Source organism: Acipenser ruthenus, chromosome 12 (assembly GCF_902713425.1).
Source record: "Acipenser ruthenus chromosome 12, fAciRut3.2 maternal haplotype, whole genome shotgun sequence".
NCBI lineage: Eukaryota > Metazoa > Chordata > Actinopteri > Acipenseriformes > Acipenseridae > Acipenser > Acipenser ruthenus.
In genome coordinates, this window is record NC_081200.1 from 3,363,465 (window position 1) to 3,382,754 (window position 19,290).

General features: G+C 37.1%; 1 protein-coding gene across 2 annotated transcripts in view; it reads left to right on the forward strand.

The window, feature by feature from the left end:
• Nucleotides 1-2,815: 2,815 nt before the first annotated feature.
• Nucleotides 2,816-19,290, forward strand: part of LOC117416519 (calsyntenin-2-like) — a 141,347-nt gene continuing 124,872 nt past the window's right edge. The window contains exon 1 of one of the 2 annotated variants that reach the window (XM_034027640.3): nucleotides 2,816-3,040. In XM_034027640.3, the coding sequence (XP_033883531.3) occupies nucleotides 2,968-3,040 (73 nt within the window). In that variant the 5' untranslated portion in view covers nucleotides 2,816-2,967. Of the gene's footprint in view, nucleotides 3,041-3,910; nucleotides 4,287-19,290 lie in introns of those variants that run through there. The other variant, XM_059034344.1, reaches the window with a different exon arrangement.

Genomic DNA, 19,290 nt, shown 5'->3' on the forward strand with positions numbered 1-19,290 from the left:
TTTGCAATTGTCTTTAAGTGCTCTTTGGCAAAGTCTCAACCAGACAAGCCAATAATATAACAACTATTCTACGGTTATGAAAGATATGGGAAAAAAACAACACATGGTCTGAAAAGTCTGTTCAATAATACACATTTAGCTGATAAATTACACTGGCATGAAGTGGGTTTTGAAATAGCTTGGCATTTCTTTCTCCTTTTACTTGATTAATACATAACGTACACATTGAAAAGGAGAACACTTATTTCTAGTATTTTGTTCATAATACACAGTGGGCTGAAGTCTTACCACAACCTTTACAAACAGCACTGAATAGGTGGCCTTATATTTACCTGAACAGGATTATGATCATTTGCAAGTGTAAATAGCATTCTGCTGGATAATAATAATACATTAAGTCAAGGTTTCACTAATCCTCAGATAATTAGCCCCTGAAATCACACAGCTAAGTTGTCATTATCCTATCTGTCGGTCTGTGTGGGATTATTCCTCAGAAACATAGTATTATTTACTTAATTGTTGCATTACAACAGTCTCCAAGAATTCAATTTCAATTCTTTTTGGATGAAATGAGCTGCTTTTCAATCTAGCCAGTAGTGTAGTTAGTTACTAGCCACTCTTATGTTTCTAGTACCTTCAAATGTCATTTTAATGATGTATTTAACTTTACTTTTTTATGGTGTTTGAAATCATTCTGAGCGATTCTGGGTTTCTGTTACATAGAGTCATGCTTCTCTAAACCCTACATTTCTATAGGCAGTGTTGAAAGGTCACACTGTCACATGTTTTGAACGGAAGGAGGAGGGCTGTTCAGTCCAGGATTCTAGACAGGTTCAAAACAAGTTCAGGTAAACACAGATATGCACGATTGTGGAGCAACAGATCCCAGCAAGATCAACTGAGTTTTGGAGCAACAGAAGCCAGAGTCTTGCAGAATGACTTCAAACATGATAACATTGCATTTGAATGGCATCTGAAATCACCATGCTGTCTAATTTGGGCAATTACACATGTTTTGTATTTCCTGTTCTATGGCTGGGTTCAGTGGCTTACATTAACATTGAACTCAATGCAATATAAATGATTTCCCTCTATTTTCACACTATTGCACACTATATGCAGCGTTAAAGATAACCAAAAGCAATCAAAACCAAATTTATTACACCAAAATGTGTGAAATGAATAACTAAAACAAACTAATTAAATCACCTTTATTTATATTAATCATTTATTTTTGAACATGTACTCATGGTCACAGTACAGATTTATAGCCCATTGTTCTACAGGCAACAAGATAGGTATTCCATTAAGCATTAATTGAGGGTACATTTGTGTCCCCTGTCATTAAAGGTTAATTACAATGCAATTGCAATTTTCACAGCATTAGGTGGCAATAAACAAACAGAAGGGCAATTAAAGGCAACTAGTTAACATAATGTTAAAGTCTATCAAACCAAAGCAAAAATACATAAATATATAAATAATTAAAAAAGACCTAAACCACGACATATGATAGATTGACATAATTGGTTTACTAAGAGCATTTTATACCTGAACACACAGACAATCAAGAACCAGTTTTATTTGACACAGGACATTGAATCTGAAGGACAAGATAAAGAGCCACACAGATTTCACTGACAGATGACAGGCAGCCTAGCACTGATGTCTGTTTCATTTTTTTTTTTATGAACCAAAAAATCATGAAGCAAAAACCTTTGCAAAGGAGAAAGGATGCCATTATTATAAAGGAAAAGAACTCAAACGATTGATTTATTTATTTATTTTACAAGGATGACATTAAGTTGAGTTGGACTGAGCGTTCAGTTGTATTTACCAGTATTCAGCTCTGATGTATTGTGCTTATTAAAGCACCTGTAACTGTTAACCACTTAGTACCATACTGTCAACGTGTTCTTATCCTGATAACGCGATGTTAGAGTTCTTAGACTTATTGGAAAGCCAGTTTAGACCTTGTATTGTTTCTGTAGAAGTATTATAAATGTAACCCCTTCTCAGCTGTGTTACGCCTGGGTTTATTGTTTATTGTGCGGCACTATACAGATCTTACGGACTGATAAACCCTTTGACATATCTAATTCACGTATTAAGATGCAGCATCAGTAACTATAGCAAATGATGACACTTTTTTGTGTTGTTTTATATGCATTGATTTTCAAGCAGGACAAACAGAAACACTAGTTCTGAGTGCTTCTGTTACTCATTGATTAATATTGCCTTACCCACTCAGATGTTTCTACCTAATGCACTGCACTACAGGGTGTGGTCACTTTATGAACCAGAAAGGCACAGTGTGAGATAATGAGCTGTGAGTTGACTCAACTAGGGATAAAATACATTATTTATGAGAGTCTGAAAAGGACATGATGGTTGGTGACTAATTAGCAGGAGCATCTGTACATCAGACTTCAGCTGTAATCGTGAAATCAAGGACAGCCGTGTCAAAAGAATGGATGGATTTTCACCAAGAACATAGCATAGGGTTACTTTACACTTCCAAATAAACTGGCAACCCCTTTCAGTAACTTCAATATATGAAGAGAAATGGAAGTATCAAAAACAAAACAAAAAAAAATATTTAAGGTTAATCTTAAACAAAAATGAATATATGACATTCTTGTTTGCTCTTTATCCTTGGTTTGGATGTAGCCCTTGCGACTAGTTAAACCCCAATAACTGAACCTGTCAGCGCTAGTTTACATGCGTCTAAACCTGCTGTTCTATGAATATGAATGCCTCTCCTCCTAGTGACGTCACAGTCTAGTCCCAGGGAGCGTTAGTCCTGTGCTTTCAGGATGATTAAAGCGATCAGCGTTGAACATTCTCTACTGTGTATCTTACGAAGTGGTGCATCTTTTTTCTTCTCCTTTTCTTAATTGTTGCTGCTTGCAAGACAAAAAACACACTCCGAAACACAACTGGGGTCAGCGTGCCCTCTTTCTCGTCATGGAGAATCTAAGAATATCCTTGATGCTTATTTTGATAACGATGGGGCTTTGCAACGTCTTTGCAGGCAAAGGTGGGTTAAGAAGCGCTTATTACTGGTATAGCCTTGACTGAGTACCATAGGAAGCCGGAGCAGCAGCGGCGGCTATAATGGGAACTACCGAGAGGCGAGTGCTTCGGGAAAAAGAGATAAAATGTAGCATCTATATTATCATACTGTTGTATTGCTGAATAATTCTTAACTGGGATACAAAAAAATTGCGTTGATACTGCACAGACGGTTGTACTAATTAGTTATTTGGCAGTAGGGCTAGTGGCTGTACAGTACAGTGAAACATAAACAAAAACATGACGCAAAAGTTTGAAGTTATTTTTCAATATAAATCGTTTCGTTTGTGTCGCATCGCTTGATACGGAGACAGCAGGTTAATAAAATATAAGCCGTTTGAAAACTTAACAGTGGACTGTTGTCTCATTTGTGGTTCAATTATTGAAAAACAAACAAAAAAACAAGCATTGCATGTTAATATGAGGCAGCTAGTTTAAAGTACCTATATACAGTGAAAAGGATACTTTGTTGATTTTTGCCAGCCTTTAAAACTCTCCTTGGTACTGCAGTTTTGCAAGTCTCACGTGAAATGCATGTCGTTTTATCTGGGCTAGACTATTTCATTGTATTGTACTGTATTCCAGTTTCTGAATATACTCCGAAACTACTGGTGCACGAGTGTAAGTGTTATTATAATCATGTAAATATTTAATTGGATGATTCTACCTCAGCGTGCACTTCGCAAATACATATGACGCAAACTGCAGGTGTGTTAGCGATTGCAATTAAAAGCAACACCTTGACTTGCCCGCGAATTCAATAACGCGTTGTCAATATAATTATACTCGGGGTATGCTTGCTTTTGTTTTGTAGATCAAAATTATGTCTCAAAGATCATACTAATGAAACACAAGTAGCTTTTTTTGGCAAATAAGATACCTTTAGGCGGGTGAGATAAAGCTTCAAAGTAAACCAATTATAAAGGAGGCTAGGAAAGAAAAACGAATAACTAAGGTTATAATTATGTCCCATGGGTGTCTATAGGCTGCAGACGGGAGATGATGATGGGTAATTATCCCATAATGTCGTTGTAAGACCCTGTGCTTAACAATTACACACACACAGAGACGTGCCTCACGTACACCCTATACAATGTACAGCACCAGTAAATAAGGAAGGGCAATGGACTGCATTTCATTTGCGAAAAAAAGAAAATCAACATTAACGTAAAAAAAACAAATGAAATATCCAGGAAATAGCGCAGCCTGAGGTAAGTGCCCCCGCTGCTAAATATTAGCGCATTGTTCAGTTTGTTTTCTCTAAAAAAATGGCAGTCTGATCTATACACTGCTCCCGTGCAGTACAGTCTTTACTACAAGAAAGAAACCACAGTGATGGATAGCTTGTTTCAGGTGTGGTGGTAAGGCTGCAATTAGTTAAGAGGCGAGCACAGGATCCTGTTATCTCCTTTCTTTCGTAGCGTGCTTAGGAAGTAATTTAATTTAGCCTTGTTATAACCCAGCAAGGTGTTGTGACGCCTTTATTTAATGTATGATCATATATATATATATATATATATATATATATATATATATATATATATATATATAATATAAAATTAGGGTTGTCAAGCGACAAAAAAAATCGTAGTTAATCTCGGTTTTAATCGCATATTAAATTGATACAATTACTACATCCATCTAATTAATTTGTTTTATTACTGATGCTGTTTATTTATTTATTTATTTATTATTATTATTATTATTCTAAAATGTAAATAGAATCATTTAAAATGTATTTATTTAACCAGGAAATTTGAGATCGTGACCATAATTTACTTGGGATAATAATTGTGAAAAGAACATATCCAAAACTGCAAACTAAAAAGAAAAATCGGTCTTTACATACTACGCCCAAAAAAAAAAAAAAAAAAAAAAAATACAGCAACACAGCTTACTCCAGTGGGGTGGAGTAAGCAAGTGGCAATAATCAAAAACTTGTTGGATATTTTTCCCCCACAGTCGATTTGCATTTTATTTGCTGAACGAAGACTGAAACTTCAGCTTCATCCATATTAACGTCATACAAAGTACGTGCCAGTTCTGTAGACTTTCTCTAATGCAGAATGTGTCCGATTGTGGCAAGCATGCAGACTGGGGATTTCACGATTAGAATGCTCCCTGTTTCACTTTCCCAAAGATGAAGTAACAAACAAATCATCCAGTGGATTTGGCAATTTTCACATGTTGCCATTTCCACTGCTGAAGTAGATAATTTGCAGAAATCTGTTCCTTGTCTTTTAAAACAATGTAATACTCGTTTGTTGTGCCGCACTGCTACTAACTAGGCTGCAAGTTTGCTTTAAACACTTCATTTAAAATAAAGATGGAATATGGAACTGTCTGGGACTTTCAAAAGATCCGCGCCAGCTGCCTCACAAGCTGTCAATCAAATGCATATTGCAGATGATTCGTTGTGTGAGAGGAAGATCCCACCCAAACATGGCAACACAATGACTACTCATTCATTTTTAGTGCTTTTCTCCGTTACTTACTTTCTATTTAAACAATAACTGCAGATGCTTTATCTAGTGTTGCCACGGCTGGTATTGAAGTAGTGTGCCTGTAATCTCCAAAATAATTAACGCTTATAATATATATATATATATATATATATATATAATCTCTATCACGCCTGTCAAAAGAGGAACAGCTGCTATATTGCCTTGTCTTTGCTGTGTTATATTCCCATGTGCCTTAACCCCCGCGAGGGCTGCCAACAGCAAGAACCGAGCTGTGTTATAATTGTACAGGTATTGTTATTTTACTGTTTCCCAGAACTGTCCAGTAATGTACAGAACTTCCTTTATCTCTACGGAAATGAAGTAAGGTCGCATACCAGTATTATATCCACCACAGAAAGGGTGTATTGTGAAAAATACTTATTCCTATAATTAACATATTGTAGTGCTATTAGTTAAATCTCTACCATACAGAGTACATGTTTTAGGGTGAAATGTTTAATTGAACCACAGTAATCTGATTAATTTAACTACACACAGTATATTCACCTGCACGTGGTTTGAAATTCAGATTTAAAAAGCGTTTTCAGGGCTCTAGCTTTTCAATACAGCTAGTAAGTAATTTGTATTTTTCTTTACTGGAACAAACAAACCCAATAGACAAACAGAAAGATGCCTAAAAAATATGATAACATAAGATCAATTAGAGCCTCCAAATCACTCAATATACTAGTAGTGCCCTACATTTTCAGGCCTTGTTTTTTAATCACTCATATTTCATCTTTTATTCTAATGTATTTACATTAACTGCCTTTAGTTATGTACAGTACACTTTTACTCTTTACATTCACTTAATGTTTATGTTATCAAGTTATTTAAGTAAAATGAACAGTAGTCTGGGTCAAAACAATAAATATTTATGTCTTGGGGCCAAGGCAGCTAAAAAGATTCCCTTCTGGAAATTTCCACTCCTGCTCTCAGTGGTACATCCTGGTAAAGAAGCCCAAAGCGATAATGGAAGATAGACAGAGACCGATCTGCAGTATTTCTCTGTCTTATTATTTAAGAGGGCAGATGTGAGGAGTGACATATAAATAATAAGCCAAGTGACAAACTGTACTTGAATTGCAAACACAATAACTACTCATCCAGAGAAGCAGGAAATTCCCCCTAAGACTTTGCTTAAGATAACCCAGATCTCAAATATACCATGTTAAACCCACAACCTTAAAAAAAAAAAGAAAACAGCTTGAATTATGCTAGGCCTTTCAGACAAGAATTGCATTATCCAAGTTGTACCTAAATCCTTGCAATGCAGGGTCCAGGTCATTTTATAAAGCAGCACATGGTGATGTGTTATTTTTTTTTTGGTCCCTTCTGTTTAGTGCTGGTTTTCACCGGAACAGATGGGAGCGGAGCAATCCAAGTGACCGTGCTCCCCGCCCCGTGTTTTTCTTTTCCTCTTTCTTAAAGAATCGTTGGTGATGGGTAGCTGTAAATCTGTAGTGGCTTTGTTAATTTTACTGCAAGCATCATTGGCAACAGTGTGGATTGAGAAAAGTGCTGCTGAGAAACCGATAGAGGACTGCAGCCTGTGTACTGTACCGAAAGCCTGCTAAACAAGTGAAGGAGAAAGGCAGATCACTACTTTGCAAAAGAGTACGGTCCTCAGGATGTTGATTTTGTTGGAAAGCGTAGATGCAAAGTGAAATAAAAAGATCGTACGTTTCATGCTGCCAAGAAGAAATTCTGTTATTTGACCAATTTTGAGGGAAGTGCATCATATTAAGGACCAATAAACTCGTAGATATTTGTAGTGTCACAAAATCATTTATGCTGTTGACAAAAACCCTTTAAAATAAACCCCCTTTTTTTTGGTAACGGATCATTGATCTTTTGGATCTCAAACAGATCTAGCAGATCTAGCACAAGCACCGCCCTTTCTAAATACAACATATTGTGGTTTAGATGAGCGTTTAGGAATCTACAGTGCTGCATTTGAAACATTTTAATATCCTGAAAAAAACAACAGTAATGTTGTTAATTCTAATATAAAATCTCTCCTTCAAAGGAGAAAAGGGTCCTCATGGGTTAGAGGAGGGGGTCCATGATTTAAACAAAGATACAGGAGATGAAGATCTGCATACATATCTGCTCTGTTTATACAACACATTAGTGTTAGGATGGGATGCAAACCAGGGGTTGGTTTGTAAATGCAAAAGTGTGAGTGCTGTTAGTGACTGACCCCTACAGGTAAAACAAGGGATCCTGGCTCTTTTGTACAGTGGTTAAAGCGCTCTTAAAAATGACAAATTTATAGAAAATGGTACATTGCATCCTGGGTATTCCTCTTGCCTACCCATATACATATACTATAGTATTTTATGGAAGGGGTGAAAACACTATCATTTACAATGGTATACTATATGGAATACTATAGTTTACTACAATAAACTAGTAGTGGTTTGTCCATCAATACAACACTGTATTTGTTATATGGGTAATCTCTTAATTAACTGAGAAATGTCAAATAAATGATTCTCTGGGCTTGTTTGATTAATAATTGAATTAATAACACTTGATTAGTCTAGAGTAAAGTGAGGTAATTGGTTTTGATGTTGTGGTAACATGAATTTAGAAATGGTCTGATGTGAGGCTTGAGCATACTGTATTTTACTGCTTCCATGTTAAAAAAAGCTTTCCTGGGATATAAAGAACATTTTTGCATTAGTTTGACTACTTGCATATCGTTTTGGAATTCTAATAGGACTGCTGTGAAACCTAATTGTGTTCTTCTGCTTCAGAGTGATTGGGTTAGGGTTTTTTTTTTATTATTCATTTTTTTAATACATTTTTTTTAACTAGGTTATCTCAAGCAAAGCCACTAAAATCACTAAACCAAGAGAAAATCTACTGGTTAGTCTAGAAGAACTGCATATTGTCTCTAGTGCCGCACTGACCTAACCACCTTCGAATACATATCTTTGGAAAAATATATTTGGATTATTTATTTTCCATCCCTAGAGCCCTTTTATTATGTGCGGTCCTTGCTTGGCTTGAATAATGCAGTCAAGGCTGGAGTCTTCCTTAATGCTCACAGTGCTCCACTGTATTTGTGGTGTTTTTTTTTTTTTTTTAGATTGGCTGGCATAGTTGTAAAACTTTTTTTTTTTTTTTTATCATGCTACAACTTCACACATGCAAAACGCGGAATCTAGCAAAGTAAACAACATTCAGCTGGTTTCTATAGATTTTTACATGACTGTCATTTACATGTTTCTTGGAAAGCAATTTCTTTCATAATCTAGTGTACTGTTTCAGGCTGCCCATCGTGGCTTGTTTTTACAGGAAACAAAAGGTATAAAAACCACCTGTTTGTGGCTTAGGTTATAGTTTCCGAACTGTAGTTTTCCATTGACTAGCCCCTTTTTATGGTCCTAATTCAAAATATGTCTCTAAGTTCTGATCTTGTGCATCCTGTTAATTTTACAAATCTTTTCATGCCTAGCCTCCTAAAAATATTTCTCACTGCAAATAGATATTACTGTATCAGATTCGCTGTTGGTATTCTAAAACATTTGAACCTGTGTGTGTGCATTTTCAGTTGTTGGGCTGTTTGGGGGTAAAAAAAAAAGTGAAGCAGTGGAAATGCTTGTTTGTTCTGGTATCAAACAATATAAAGGGTTTATATACTATCTTCCTTTTGAAAATTTGTATTCTCCTGGAAGTCATTTAACCTGTGTAATGCACGATGCATTGCTAAAGTTGTTTTGTACCATTCATTATTAAAATTCCATCCTTGAGCCGATGAGCTCCAGAGTACATCTGGCAAGATGATTAGTACAGATTCTTAATCCTTTACTGGATTTTAAATGTAGTAACTGTGCAAGAGAATCTCATGGCATACCATATTGTCCTATTCTAAAGGGCGTTTATAGAAGCCGCGCAAAGTAATGAACTGTGGAGAAATTGAATTGCCAATATCCGCTGTGAAATCTGGTCATCTGAATCAATAGATTAAAGCCTTTACATACTGCTGTCCAACACATAGGATAATTGTTCTGACACTGGCTTGCATGTACGCTGCTTTTAAAAGAACCTATGTATTTAAATGGTTGTCTCCTGCGCTGTATGCATTCTTGCATATAATTATCATCGTAATTGGAAGGGTTCTGATGTCTTTAGCCTGTTCTAGGTCATTAGGTTACCAGATAATTCAGCAAGGCATACCCTATACTCCATGCTCATTTCCCTGGTATAGTATCTAAGTGTTCTGTGATGTACTGATCAGTAAATCACAAGACTCTGCACCTGGTAAGTATAATCTTCTCCAGAGACTTCAAACTCCAATTAAGGTGGCTTTAGTTTTGTCCGTCAGCACTGTTATATATCGGGTGTATATATGAGGCGGATAAACCTGTTATAGTTGATCATGAATGGGGGGGGGGGGGGGGGGTGCTGAAATTGATCAAAACTTTATGATGTGCACTAATACTTGAACAGCCTCTATACAGTACATCTTCCACTGTGACCCATTCCTTTCCCCACTGACAAGAATCTATTTTATGCCTAATACCTTTGCACCACCCTACCTTATATATTCTGTACTGCTTTTCCTTACCCACATAACCCCTTTTCCACTTGCTATCATTCACGCTCTGTGGGGTTTTTATGCCAGCCCTTCTATTTGTATTCCCTGAATTCATGTCTTTGATATCTTACTTTACTTTTTATACAGCAGCAGTATAATTTGGGCTCCATTGGTTTAAATTGTGTGCTTGTCTACTAAATGAGTTTTTCTTAAGCAGGATGAATACTTCTCTAGCAGTAGCGAATGGTCTTGTGATTTAAGCCACACATGCTCTCCTAGGGTCTGTTTTTATCCTGACTTCATAATTGTGCCTCCATTTCACCGTAGAGCTGATCTTCCATCACATTCACTGCTGCAGCAGGTTAAGAAACACTGAACCTCCTATTAGAATTTATTTTCTTTTCAATCCTGTTCTCTGCCCACTTGCTTGTTTTCTTTCTTACCACAGCCTTGTTATATTTCCTTTGGGTCGATTAGGTTTTCTTTGCTCCATGGTTTCACAGTGATATACAATACATTGTTCTCAAGGCTGGAAATCAATAGTAGAACCTGAAAGCTTGGATGATACTTCAGTCTGGAGAGCAGGAGCGAAAGCCAACTAGTAGTCTGGGTAATACTGTGCTGAAATAAAAATGCATGAAGAGGAATTTTTTTTTTTTAATTTTTATTTATTATTATTTTATTTTACTTTAGTGTTGTTTGTGTGAGTCTATCCATTTCAGAATGCGGCCCATACTGTGAGCTGTTAAAACAGTCTCTGTGTCCCTTGGCTCTTCTGACAGTTTTTTATGGGATTTACTTAAGTAGCACCTTTCATCCACATACAGATCAACCCCAAAGTGTTCTTGACCATTCTGCTGTGCACTTAACAGGTAGTGCTTCTGATGGCCTTTTTGCAGTTCTCTAAATCTGTGGCAATTAACTGAATCACGAGTTATTGAATTAACAAATTAAATGTAAATCACCCAAAAAAATGTTTGGCTATCAAGTGCCATTTCTTTCCTTTATTAAGAACATAAGAACATGTACGTCTTGTCCAGGTTCCTCGTAGCTGATTGATCTCAAAATGTTTTCAATTTATAATTCAGCATCAACAACATGGCTAGGAAACCCATTCCATACCCTCACCACTCAGTGTAAGAAGTGCTTTTTGCGTTATGGTTACTTTTGTCAAAGATTTTAAAGACTTCAAACAAGCACCTCCTCCTCCCATGTATCTGTGTTTAGGTTCCTTCATCCTATCTTACCTGGCCTATCACGTCTCATTCCAAATTTATATTACTTTAAGTGGTATACGATATATCTTGAACCTATTTCCAGACAACTGCTAGATTGAATGTTGCCTAACATCTGCTAAGTCCCATTCTTGGCTTACAAAGAAGTGAGCCATATTGTGCAGCTATGTAGTGCCTTGAATCTGTTTTATAGAGCATACTGAGATTTGAATATATTGATGTGTCATGAATGGCCATTGTCATTTTCAATAACAAACAGCAGCTGTGTACCGGTAAGTGGCACTTTTTAATCCAGGCTTCACATGTTGGCATTAAACCATGCGAGGAAGCACTCCTATGCGAATGCATTTCGAAATTTAATTATAAGCTGGCAACTAAACAGCAAGTCATTTTTTCACTTGAAACATCAAGCACATTAAAAAAAAACTGCATTAAAAAGAAGAGTTAAAATATGTGTTTTGCTTTGATCATGCACTTACATTTTGGGAAAATTAGTTTGCTGTGAGGAATTTAATAAATAAATATTTACAGGCATAAAAAGTAATCCAAAGTAGTCATGATAACCCAATGTTGACTCTAGCATTCCTTGTGATGTTTGACAGAAATGTAATTTATCGATTTGATTATCAGCTAAAATGATCACAATAATCACTATGGCCATGTTTTAACTCCCATTTAATAGTGACTGGCCCTTGCCTTTTGCATTGTTCATGCACACCCATGTAAACGAGAATGTTTGTCTTCCCTCCTTCCTTGTAGAAGGTAATAAGCTTGTTAACAATAATAGATTCAGTGGGCGATCAGGTGAATATGCCTCTGATAGAATTATTATACTGTTTCAATTTTCTTTATTGAGTTAGAGAGGGTTGAAAAGGCTGCAAAGTCATTTTGCATCATTAAGTTCAGTTGAATGCAAGGCTCTTACACTGTACGTTATGGGAGAACGTGGTGCATTTGATTATAAAATGCAAAACAATCTGCAAATTAGGAGTATTTGTGTATTTAAAAAAGCGGTGCAAACTATAAATGGAGCAAATGCTTCGTAGATCTCTCCCTGTTTGCCCCGAATGTATTGCAGATGCAGAACAAGTACATAATTTGTAGTTGCTATGGTACAAAATGGAAAATTACAAATCCTCTTCCCCCTGCTTTCCCTAATGATGCGCTTGCATCATAATCACATGAACCTCATTTTGTTCCTCTGCTCAGGTGATTATGGGAGATCTCTAATGAACAGATGTTTGGTGGATAAATTAAACTTGCAGACAAGGTGTATTTGTGATGAGAAGTTCACAACAAAGCGATGCCCAAACCTACTTCATGTTTTTTTTCCATTAACATAATGTAAAGACAGGTAATGTCAAAGGCCGCCTTTTTAATTTATGGCAAAGCATGGGCAACCAACCGTGGGCTGCTCTTGTAGTATTTAGATGCCTATTATTTATTTATTTATTTATTTATTTATTTATTTATTTAACTCAAAGCAGCTGCATAACACACTTTAGCTTATATCGCAGAACATAAGCCCTCTGCCACCAACACACAGCTTAATATTAATTAACACAAATGAGTTGAAGCGAGAGTGAGTCCATTATCTCTTATGTTATGGATGGATTGTTACCCATGTTATTTATTTATTTATTTATTTAGCCATTGAGACTGTGACCTTGTTTAAGAACAGAATAAATAAGACGTGTATCTATTGTTAAGGAGAAGCATTGGCAGGAGTTTCTAAGCAATTCCCAAATATAATCTTGAAAACTGGAGAAGGAAAGATTATCAAATCCTTCATACTATGATGGGAACAATTGCACGACCCAGTTTATATTCCAATGGTAAGGTTTTGTATTTGTTTTCAAGCAAAGGTTTCACTGGGGGGAGAGTCCCAGCAGCATCAGCTGGAACGTTTTGCTCACAACCAGTAAAAGGGTTTCGAAAATAGCAAATGTGTACTTAAGGCTCAGGAAACCACTATCGGAGTTTGAATATTGCATACTGCTCAACACAAAACTGCATCTGTTCAGCAAGCAGCGGCAAGATAAGGAAGCTTAATTCGCAGATCTAATCACGGCCTTGCTCCTCTTTGAACTGCCCATCCGTTTCATTGCTCTGTGCGGATGCACCATGTTTGTTGCAGGCTCCGGAAATGGTGGAGCTGTTTGTGTTGTGACCAGCTTTGCTCATTACTGTTTCCATGCATATGAAAGTGGCCAGAAAAGCTCATGATTGATCCCCTGAGAGAGTCTAGGATCAGGTGCACACTACACTAATTAGCAGGGGTGTTTTTAACATTGTTTTCTGCTCACTCCAACCACTTTGGTGGTTTGTGCAGGTAGATGTTTGATGGGAATTTAGCTACTTGCTGTACAAGGTAATGTTTTCTATTATCTGGTAGACAAATAAACTGTTGCATGGTCGCTGGGTTACTCCTCTAATGAATGCAGTACAACTAACTGGATTTGACTACTTGTCAAGTTTATTAGATGTCAAACTAGTTTCAGTGCTTATCGCATCATCATCACAATGTTGCAGTGAAAACTTAGAAGTCTGATCTGGGGCTGACACTATTCAATTCCATAAAAAGGGAGTGAATTGCTTTGGTTACAGATAAAACATCCATAAAACTTTTGTGGACAAAATAAGATGTTCTGCACTTCTGCCAAGCAGTCATAAATGCAAATGTAGAGCAGGATTACAGGCAATTTGAAACAGTTGTATTTGTGATTCCAGTTGGATGAGTTTTTTGAAGAAAGAAAAGATGTCTCTGATAAGGGCTGAATTTAAATCAAAATGCTTGCACTGCAATGGGGATAACGGTCTCGATAGATTTTCATTTAATTCCACCTGCCCAAGCTTTATAACTGCCCTAGAGGCTGCGGATGGTATGAATCGCTTTCAGATTGCACCATTACAAATGTACAATTCTGCCACCAGGCAGTTATTACATAATCAACAAGTGTAGCATCACCTTGTACGACACAACAAAACTATATTCTTGTTTCACATGCGTAGACAAGGTTGTGTTTTGACTGAAGTTTGACTTTTTTAAATGCACTTAACAGTTGTTTCTTTTGAAAAAAAGATTTAAAAAAAAAGAAAGGAGAAATCTTTTGCACTTCAAGTTTGATGTATGCTGGAATCAGAATAACCCTCTCCCATGCATCCCCATTCATATCCCTTCTTCAGATTCAATCATCTTGTCCCATTTTTCAATTTGATTTCCCCTGGAAGAATGACAGCTTGCATGAGCTAATTGAGTAATGGCATGTCATCTGAACCAGACTGAGGCATCATAAAGCCTAGAGTACAGGGTCTTTTGTAAGCTGTTAAATATGCAAACAAAAAAACAAAATTAGTATTCAGTAAAATCTCACACTGATCGCACCTGAGAACTATTTTTCATAACACCGTTCGAAAATAGATTACAGCCGAATGGAATGAAGAAAAAACAAAAAGATGTGGAGCTGAGATCAAGGCTCCTCGCATGCTGGAGTAAGAACATTCTCTCAAAGAACTTGATTTAAAAACAGGCTGTGACCTCAGAGACCTGGCCTCTGCTATCTGGCATGTACCACCATTTGCTGTTGCCGTCGGATGTATATATATATATATATTTCATATCTTTTCACAAAGGTTCAGTACTTTATTTTGCTTCATGTATGTTTGGGGATTTTCTGAAATGTCTTCTGCAAGTACATTGTTACTTTGATGTGTGATCTCAGTTATAAGACACGTTACCAAGGTGGTCTGCTATTCACTAAAGGGAATACCAAGCCACTCTGAGAATACTGTAACTCACTGAATGCTTGAGTTCTGTCTCTCATGATTCAAATTATCAGGATTTCATGCATGTAAATTACTGCTGAAAGCAAAATGTACTGCAGTGGGAATCCTGCAGTACATTTGGAGGGAAATTGATGAAGTGCAGCACTACAGGCTCATTTGAAACCCTGCAGAACCCCATCCGCGACAGAATGACGTGTGATTATTAAATAGATAGATACCCTGTGTCAGATCATGATAACAAGATCATGTGATGGAAGGGGTGGTCATGTAGGCCTTCAATAACACCATCTTAAATCACCTCTGTGACAGCATCTGAGTGCATTGTGTATCTGTGATAGTCAAGAGATTGAAATGTGAGGCAGGTCTTGTTTTAGCAGTCTCTTAAACAGCATACTGCTAAATCTGCTCCGAACCATTGCAATCTTTATGGTAACACTTTAAAATAATGGCTACTCATTCATAATATGAATTCCAGCTGAATACCACAGGGATAACACCTGCATATCATATGCACTTCATCTGCGTTCTGAAGTAATTAATTTTAAATTCAGTACTGTTAATTCATGCAGATTTAATTACCCGTATTCATTCCATATTCCTTAGTACGGAATGATGTTGATCACAATCCCCTGAATGCATGCCTTAAAACATGTGAAGTGTTAATTCATGCATAAATGCATGCCTTATACATGTGATCAACATAATTTGTTACAAAGCAACATGGAATTGTGACCCTGTGTGATAAGCTAAGGGCCAGGACCATGCCTAGTAGTACATCTTTAGTTTACATGAAGTTTACAGAAGCATGTTTATCTGGCATGGCAAGAGATACACGTACACAAACTCACCTGATGCCAATTAGAATAATTTAACAAACCTTAATTCATTAATTATTTAATAGTCCTCCTGATTGTTCAGAGAAAAGGTTAATTAATCAGATCTCTTCATTTACATCAGTGGTAAGATCAGTGGTAAGATGTCAGGGGTTGACAGCTCTGAGCGAAATCTTCCACAGTACGACACCACACCTCCACTCAGTGGGCAGCTATGTAAGCCATTGAATAATAATCAGCTGGAACTCTGGCCACATGGGCACTGACAGAAAAGTGAGAAGACGTGTTTCTGTGGGCACTGTGGTAAGCTGATTTGACAGAACAGTTTGTTTGGCGGGGGTATGCTGGTTAAGGAAAGGCTTTATTAGCAGAGCTCTTGTTGGGGATAAGTATTTGATTATATTGCTAGGCTAACAGCCATTGTCTGCAGGTCTTTTTAATTAGGCTTCCAGACCCATAGGGCTGGGAAGCCTATTGTTATTGCTGGGATTCTTCCTCTTCCTCCTCCTTCTTCTTCTCGCCAAAAGTTGCCCAAAAACGATGAAATTCAGTAGGATGGTAGATTCTTATGGGAAGTTGGTGAATGTTAATTGAACATATGTTGTAGGTCACATGGTTTGGCCGCCATATTGGATTGAAAAAAAACATTTTGTCTAAATGTAAAAAGTCGTCTTACAGACAAACTACAAAGATCTTTTCCCAAACCGCTAGTCCGATTAAACCAAAAATTGTCACACATGATCCTAGTGTGGTTGACTTTAAAAAGTTGTTCAAGGGAAGTTGCTACAATAAAAAACGTGGTGGCCACGTTGGATGACATCATCAATTTACAAAACTGGCTAATACCTCCTTGTAGAGTGCAGATAGGGCCATGGTTACTGTGGAACACATATAGTAACCCATGTATGCTCTATCAAAAAATGTCATTGCCTGTGACCTTTGACCTCTCCTAAAGGTCAAATGTAAAACTGGCTTATAACGCCTGAAAGCATTCACATAGGGTCATGGTTACTATGTAATAATGGCATTCTGCACTATTTGCTAAAGTGTTTGGTACTGGTACTGGAAGCCGTAAAGCTGTGTTTGTCTAGTTCTTAAATTTAGTGGTACAAAACAAACAACAACAATCCAGTGGAAAACAAACAATCCTGCTTTCTGATTTGGACACACTGCTTTCTGATTTGGACACACTGCTTTCTGATTTGGACACGCTGCTTTCTGATTTGGACACACTGCTTTATGATTTGGACACACACTGTTTTTTTTTTTTTTTATTTGGACACGCTGCTTTCTGATTTGTCCAATGGATTTACAACCATGTCTGCATCCGCCTTTTGGTCTGATTCCTGTATTTCAGCCAGTGTTTTTAATATTCTTCAGATTTTTGATGTAAGGCATTAAAAAATGTGACTACTCTTATTCCCCAGTGAATGCCTTTGGAATGGATTTCTAAACAAACTTATTAACTGCTAATCAGTCTGTGTTTCATAGGTTGTGGTGCCAGGTGGCAGCGTGTTGAGTTTGTCTTGATTTCACCTCTGCAAGGCTGATCAGGATACCCAGCTTCTAAATAGAATCACAAACTGGAATGCTGTTATAAGATGCACCAAAATTATTATTATTTTTTTTAATAAAACAAGTTCCACAGATGATCAGGCTTGAAGACACATTGAGGGAAGCTTCAAGGTAATATAAGTGACTCTATTAAACCCTCAGGGCTCCTTGCTGTGACATTTATGTGTGTGTCCATTTGCATTTTTAATGCTGGCACAGTGCATCGCAAATCCGCTGCGCAAAACTTGAATTAATATTATAATTTAATCAGATCCAAATAAAAAATAATAATAATAATGCGTTTTAAATCAATGTTTTAAACCTGTTTAATATAATTACTATTGTGTGTGCAAGAGTCCTTAACTGTAAGTCAGTTTCTGGATGATTTCACAAGATAAATACAGTGGACTCGCCCAATTATAATAATGCAATGACTTGGTGTTTTGATATATCTATCCCTACCCTGATGTAATTTGCAGTACCATTACCCACTGTACTCTGGTTCCAGCTATTGGTTCACAAACATCCCCTCCCTCCATTCTCCATGCAGTTGCTAGGTACAGTACACCTCCTTCAACTGCTTGACTAAGCATTGCTGCATTGCCTTTGTTAAGCCTTGGGCAAGTGTTGCACCAATAGCTGGTGGTTTCCTACAGGGAGCACACCTGTTCCTATTTTGTATAGGATTTGTTGCATCACTGGATCCAATCCATATAAGAAAATTAAGATGAGTGTGACAGGCTAGCGCTATGGCGCAAGATGTTACCTGCAGGAATTAGAGACTCAGAGACAGAAGCTGCAGTTTAAAGCACAAAGCGCACATTTATAAAACAAAAAGACACAAAGAAAAAGGCATAAGGGCTCAAACAAAAGGTTTACACCAAACAATGCAATATAGTCTGAGCATTCGCCTTCACTATAAAATCCACTGCCATGTATACACACCCAGGTCAAAAACACTTGCTTAACACCAAGGGTTTCTGTCTCTTTTTATACATGTGGCCACTCCCCAATTAGCACCAATTACCTAACTGGGGAATGGCCACACCTGTGATTGCTGGCAGGAACAGATGTAGCCCCATCCTTGCCAAGCTTACATTCCCACACACACACTATTTACAGCAGCTTGTGCCCTGCCACAGTGAGGAATGATCCTTAGACTCTGTATCAAGAGTGAAGGTGACATCTGGATGGCCGGGATGCTTGGTGACGTTGACAATGCCAAGCTGTATGATTCAATAACCCCCGGCTGCATAATAATATCCTTTCTGGTCGTACATCAGAACGCTGCCCTTTGAATTTGAACTAAATCCAAATCATGCAAAATGTACTTGTTATCATTGTTGTATTGAAAATAGAGGGTGCAAGGAGACGAGAGAGGCTGAGATTGAAGCGGGAATGATGTCGTGAAGGTGAAGGCAGTTTTAATGGGGTTTGAGTTGCATGAGTGACAAGAAAGAAAGAAAGAAAAATTTTATTGCTTTACTACTGTATGTTTCTAAATGAAACTATAAGGGATATGTTTGGAAAGGACTTTATTGTATTATGGACTGTTACTAATTCAGGGCTTGTATCGAAATTCAAAGGGAACCGTATTAACCTGCTTGAAGAATGTATTATCTGCTCATAAGTAAGAATGTTTTTTTTAAATTTTTTTTAAGAAATAGGGGCTATCTCTGGATTTTAGCTGAGGTAGTATTAGATGTACTACACACAAACAGCAGAGTTTCAAAACTCTGCATCCACAAGTATGC